We start from the raw sequence: 6000 nt of genomic DNA, 5'->3' as shown, positions 1-6000 counted from the left end.
GTGGATTTCCCGTTTTTTCTCTCTCGTTCTGGGGCCAATTAAGGGCCGCGACTCTTAGGCTCTTTGGGTCTGTAATGCATCCCTAGGATAAAGCTTCCCTTTATTGGATAGATGCCCATTTGTATAGGTGCACATCAGCTGCATATAGAACCTCGTTTTGTCGAATTGGAAGCTATAGTGGAGATTATTGGAGAAGGCCCGGTAGCTTATTATTATCACCAGGGTTTGTGATTATTATTATTATTAAACATTATACATTGTTTTTATTGGCTCTGTCTTCAGGGCGCGACCCATGGCTGAAAAGGGGAATTCCACTGATTTCTGTCTCGACTGTCCCTTATCCAAAGAAGCTTTACAATAATAGGGCCTAGTGTATCAATGAATTCGGTCACACAGATGACTTGATTCCTATCATGTGAAATAAATAAATAGACATCGATGCAACACAACACAACACCGGCGGCGGGGTTGGTGGGGTTTTATGCGTTTTTGCAGCCTTGAAATGGCTAATTTTGCCCGTTCTTATGTGCGAGGTGATCGGTTATGTGATTGATCCTATAGCATCCAGGCCTAATAGATGATACAACATGTATAGGCTGGGCTGCAGCAGGGCTATGTGTGCGAGGTGATCAGTTATGTGATTGATCATCCTAGCATCATCCAGGCCTAGATGATATTATGGGCTGTGTGGGCGCTCCTCATGCGTTATTATAGCGAGGCTATACACGCGGCCGGTGCAGCGGTTTGTGCGTAAATCAGTCCCATTTCGAGCCACCGGCGGATTCTGAACCACCTGTGTTTTTTTCATGCAGCAGACCATGAACAGTAGCGTGTTGTTATCAACCCATTCATTCTGTCTTCTCTAGACATTCGAACCTCATTTCTTTGGAGGCCTATCTATCTATATATACGGAGCCCGAAACGGGACAATTGGTGAGTGAGGGTCAAGAGGGAGATAGGATGTGTGAATACTGTACTATACATACAGTAGCTTTACTGCCGGGTGTGGAATAGAGTACACCCAACAGCAGAACAACAGCTTAGACCATATATATATACGAATACGATGATGCATGATGTGGAGAGAGAGAGAGAAAGGGGGAGCGGGGGGCCCGGGGGGGGGGAGTGGGGGAGAGACAGAGAGGGAGATAGAGAGAGGGGGGAGTGGGAGAGAGAGAGAGATAGAGAGAGAGACAGAGAGAGACAGAGGGAGAGACAGAGAGGGGGGAGGGAGGGAGAGAGAGAGACAGAGAGAGAGGGAGAGACAGAGAGGGGGGAGGGAGGGAGAGAGAGAGACAGAGAGAGAGAGAGGGAGAGACAGAGATAGACAGGGAGATAGAGAGAGAGAGACAGAGAGAGAGGGAGAGGGAGAGACAGAGAGGGGGGAGGGAGGGAGAGAGAGAGACAGAGAGAGAGAGAGGGAGAGACAGAGATAGACAGGGAGATAGAGAGAGAGAGACAGAGAGGGGGGGGATAGAGGGGGGGGAGAGGAGAAGTTGGATAGATGCCTCAACATTCAGTTGTGCTGGACACTGTTGTTGGGTGAAATTATTCAAATAATAATAATAATAAAATACGGGTATTTTTCAAATCGTTTTTTTTTTTTTTTTAAATACACAAATGAAAAGACGAGACTGAAAAGTCGGTCCCCTCTTAATCGAATAATTCGTTGGTTCAGTCTTAAAATGTGTAATTTTTTATGCTCTCTTTCCAATGCTCATACAGTATCTCCTGAAAAACTATAACCACAAATCCCGTAATAAGCACTAGATTTAACCCTTTCACTACCACACTACAGAAGGTTAACCTTTCACTACCACACTACAGAAGGTTAACCTTTCACTACCACACTACAGACGGTTAACCCTTTCACTACCACACTACAGAGGGTTAACCTTTCACTACCACACTACAGAAGGTTAACCCTTTCACTACCACACTACAGAGGGTTAACCTTTCACTACCACACTACAGAAGGTTAACCTTTCACTACCACACTACAGACGGTTAACCTTTCACTACCACACTACAGAAGGTTAACCTTTCACTACCACACTACAGACGGTTAACCTTTCACTACCACACTACAGAAGGTTAACCTTTCACTACCACACTACAGACGGTTAACCCTTTCACTACCACACTACAGAGGGTTAACCTTTCACTACCACACTACAGAGGGTTAACCTTTCACTACCACACTACAGACGGTTAACCTTTCACTACCACACTACAGACGGTTAAACGTCTGTATTGTCGCAGTGAAAGGGTTAACCCTTTGGTGGCGTGGTAGTGAAAGGGTTAAAGAGGTCATTCTACACGTGCAGGAAGACAATTTTACAGATTTGTCAACTAAATCAACGAATAATAAGCTATAGTCAGCAAAGTCCTAAGACTTTTAGTCAACCGAGAACATGGAGGTCAGCCCTATTGAGGAAAAAACGGGGTTCACTAATAACATGGTATCTCATCACTCATGCACTGCGTCCAATGGGTGGTTAAGGTTGGGGCGTGGGGACCAATGAGATTAAGGCTACACTGTAAGAAAAAAAGCTGCAAGAAAACTGTAAATGTCTGGCATCAATGCATGGTTTCCAAATACTAACTGTCAAATTACAGTAAAATCAAATACATTTACAGATTACAACCTTTATTTAATGGTTAATATTTGATAAAATTGACACTTAAAGTAGAAAAACAAAGGTAATCTGTCAAATAATACAGTGAATTTCCTGTAATTTTTTAAATTTTTTTTACAGTGTAGGGTTAAAGTATTGTGGATGAGATACCAAGTTTTTAGGTCCATATGATACAAGCAGATTGGTCCTCACCGTCTATGGACCCGTCCTGTCCTAACCTGACGGGTCGGACCAGCACCATGCAGGCTGGTATAGTGTTCCTCAGCTCTGACGGGTCTCGTCATGTCTGTGTGTTTAAAGGGGAACTATCTTATAAATGGCCTTTTTCAGTGTTTAGTATTGTTTCCTAGCTATGTGGACTTTCATATTAATATGATCTATGTCTCTAATTCTCATATTGGCGCATTCTTCCAATTCTCCTCTCACAATATTCACCCTCACTGAACTGAGTCATCTGAAAATGTGATGATTTGTGATGTCAGAGAGACACCGCTGCATGATAATGTTCAAGAGGCGGCGCCGCGGCGCAGTGGTTTAGGTGCCCAGCCTCAAAACAGCTTAAGATCTTCAGGTAGAAAAATGCTGTTTTTGAGGACTTGATTAGAAATACAAAACAATGAATTAAAAAAAATATATAATTACAGAGGTGTTCCATAAACTCACAGGAATTGTGTAAAAGTGCCCAAATAGTGAAAGAAATAGTAAAATAGTTCCCCTTTAAGTATTACTGGTCATTCTGTATTTCATCACATTCTCTCCTATATCTGTATCTAAACAGTGAGGAAGCGATGGTCGAAGAGCAAAACCTCCTATATCTGAAGAATTCCAAAGTGTTGTTTTCTTTCAGAATGCAATTCTTTTTTTAAGGATACCCAACACAAGAAACAGTTTTTGGACTATATTACTATATTATGTGTTAAAGGAACACATCATATTTTTTCTTTTCAAAAAAACAACAGGGCTTGTAAAATACACACAGGTCACAACGTGTTTACAGGGACGTTTTGACGAGTTGTATTTGGAGTGTATTTGGTGACTGTTGGGAACTAGGCTACACTGGCACACCTACTTCCAGTGAATGACGCTAAGCTAGGCTAACGGTGCGGCTGTTCCCTATAAGCCTAATGCATGCACAGAGAAGAAGAAAGGGGTTTGTATCTGCTCGTCTAACTCCAGGGTAGATGGCAAATAAGCTAATTTCCCCAAAAAGTCAGCGTGTTCCTTTAACGATACCGACCAGGTATTAGTGCCTCGAAAAGTGCAGATATGAGGTTTTTCCCCCACTTTTCTTTCATGCAGATTCAGTAGGAGGGTTGGTTCTTCAGCCGCCGTAAAAGACAGCCCCCCCCCCAAACGTCACAACTGTTCCCCAAACGTCACAACTGTCCCCCTCGTAAAAAACAAGGTGGGGGGGGGGGGGGGGGGGGGGGGGGGGCGTAGAACCGGTCCAGGGTCGAGGCTTCGTGAACCTAACGCTAGCGTCTCTGTGTCTCCACTGTGTCCCTCCAGCAGCACCATGAAGGACGGCATCGTCAACAACAGCACGGCGAGCATCTCCCACGCCAGGAAAGCCGTGGAGCAGCTGAAGATGGAGGCCTGCATGGACAGGATAAAGGTACTTTGTTTACTACACAATAAAGGTACTTTGTTGATTAAGGATAAAGGTACTTTGTTTACTACAGGATAAAGGTACTTGAATGAATGAAGTTTATTTTTCGGTCTTGTTTACAGACAAATCAAAAAACACACCCGTGTGGACTTACAAAAAGAAAAGAAAAAAAATCACAAATGTACATATATTCAAGGCAAGCTCACACACAAAATCCAAAATCAATGACCAAAAAAAAAAGGAATAGGCGGAAGCACATGCTTATTTTTGCCTATCCTTTACAAATTCTAAAAAAAATATATATATATTTTAAATATAAGAAAAAAAAGACTTAAAATATGCTGCAAGATATAATACAAACATTTTTTACTCAAAACTGTACTCCTGAATTATTTGATCCTTTAACTGTTACATTGACCGCCAGCAGCAGGGGGCGCTGATACCCGATTCATAGCCAGGTCTTGGATATAGTTTTAGACTGTGACATTTGCGAGTGCTTAAAATATATCTTATATTATATCTATGGGTCTAATAACGCCGTCGAGTCTCAGTGAGTTGCTTCTAGTCAACATGCCCGAGACAGATTGTTTTTTCATCTGTACATTTCCATTTGATACCGTTTTGAATAGAGTATGGTTTGGGTGTTTTTCAGTAATTCCAGGAAAAATATGAGAAAAAGGCATTTTACTGTAATCCAGTCATCACGTTGTAATTTTTCGACTGATTATTTAATCATCCTGAAATCAACGCTAGATTATCATTATTATGTCTCCTCGTCCATACATGAAATTACCGTCGTATCTGATGTAATGCAAAAGAGATAGTCCAAATATCTGATTGCAATTCCAAATAATGCTTGTGGAGGTCCGTACCACACTACCGAACGTTTCAGAATGACGGGCGGGCGGAGTTACTGTTCGATGCAATCGTTGTTTTTTTTTTTTTTTTGGTCTTTTTCCCCCTCCATTTTCCTCCGATTTTCTCCCATCCCAATGTTAGTCGTATGCCAATTCCCAGTCCCTTCCTGGTCGCTGCGCACTTACCCCCCACAGTCAGATCATCTGGGAGAGTGGAGGCTACCACGTGCTTCCTCCGACACACGTCCAGCCAATCACCGCTTCTTTTCACCTGGCAGCGCGGATTCTCATCGAGAGGGCGTAGCGTGTGGGAGGACCACACTATCCCCCTCGAGTCCTATCCGCGCTTAGCAGGCGCCCCGACCGAACTGTAGGAGTCGCTGTTTACAACGACCCGGACCCACCCCGCCAGCTTCTCCCACCCTCTAATACAGCCAATTGTATTAGTGCAGACGGCCAGCCAAGCTGGTGACAACCCCGGAGCTGTGAGCCGGATTCGAACAGGCGAATCCAGCTCACAGCTCCGGGGCTGGTGACGAACGCAATCTCCGCTCGGCCACCTAACCGCTCGATGCAATCGTTGTATAGAACTGGCTCGCCTGAGTATTTAAACCCCGCCTGGCTCAGATCGGCTCCTAAAACACAACAGCCCATTTTCAATGAGATGTAATAGCTCCGCCTGGCAGTAGAAGGCGGTGTTGACCGCCTGCCAGCTCAGACAGGCTCTGAAGGGTATACCAGAGGCTGCAGCTATGAATTATGAATAGATATAGCGAATAAACTAAATAACGATCCCAAAAACGAGTAAACTCGTTTCTGGCGCTGAACACATGGCGGGCAATAACGAGTAAACTCGTTCTTGGCGCAGAAACGGTTAAGGCTTTTTTTAATCTCC

The 6000-nt window shown here is 43.8% G+C and overlaps 1 protein-coding gene across 1 annotated transcript in view; it reads left to right on the top strand.

Annotated features, from left to right (window-relative positions):
• Positions 1-4155: 4155 nt before the first annotated feature.
• Positions 4156-6000, top strand: part of gng4 (G protein subunit gamma 4) — a gene marked incomplete at both ends in the record, with an annotated part of 28588 nt that continues 26743 nt past the window's right edge. Inside the window, one exon of the mRNA XM_084321607.1 lies at positions 4156-4254. Within this exon, the coding sequence (XP_084177733.1) occupies positions 4156-4254 (99 nt within the window). The remainder of the gene's footprint in view (positions 4255-6000) is intronic.

Source organism: Notolepis coatsorum (genome assembly GCF_963971535.1).
Source record: "Notolepis coatsorum genome assembly, chromosome: 9".
Lineage (NCBI taxonomy): Eukaryota > Metazoa > Chordata > Actinopteri > Aulopiformes > Paralepididae > Notolepis > Notolepis coatsorum.
The sequence above is the reverse complement of the archived record's forward strand: the minus strand, read 5'-3'. Positions and strand labels throughout refer to the sequence as shown.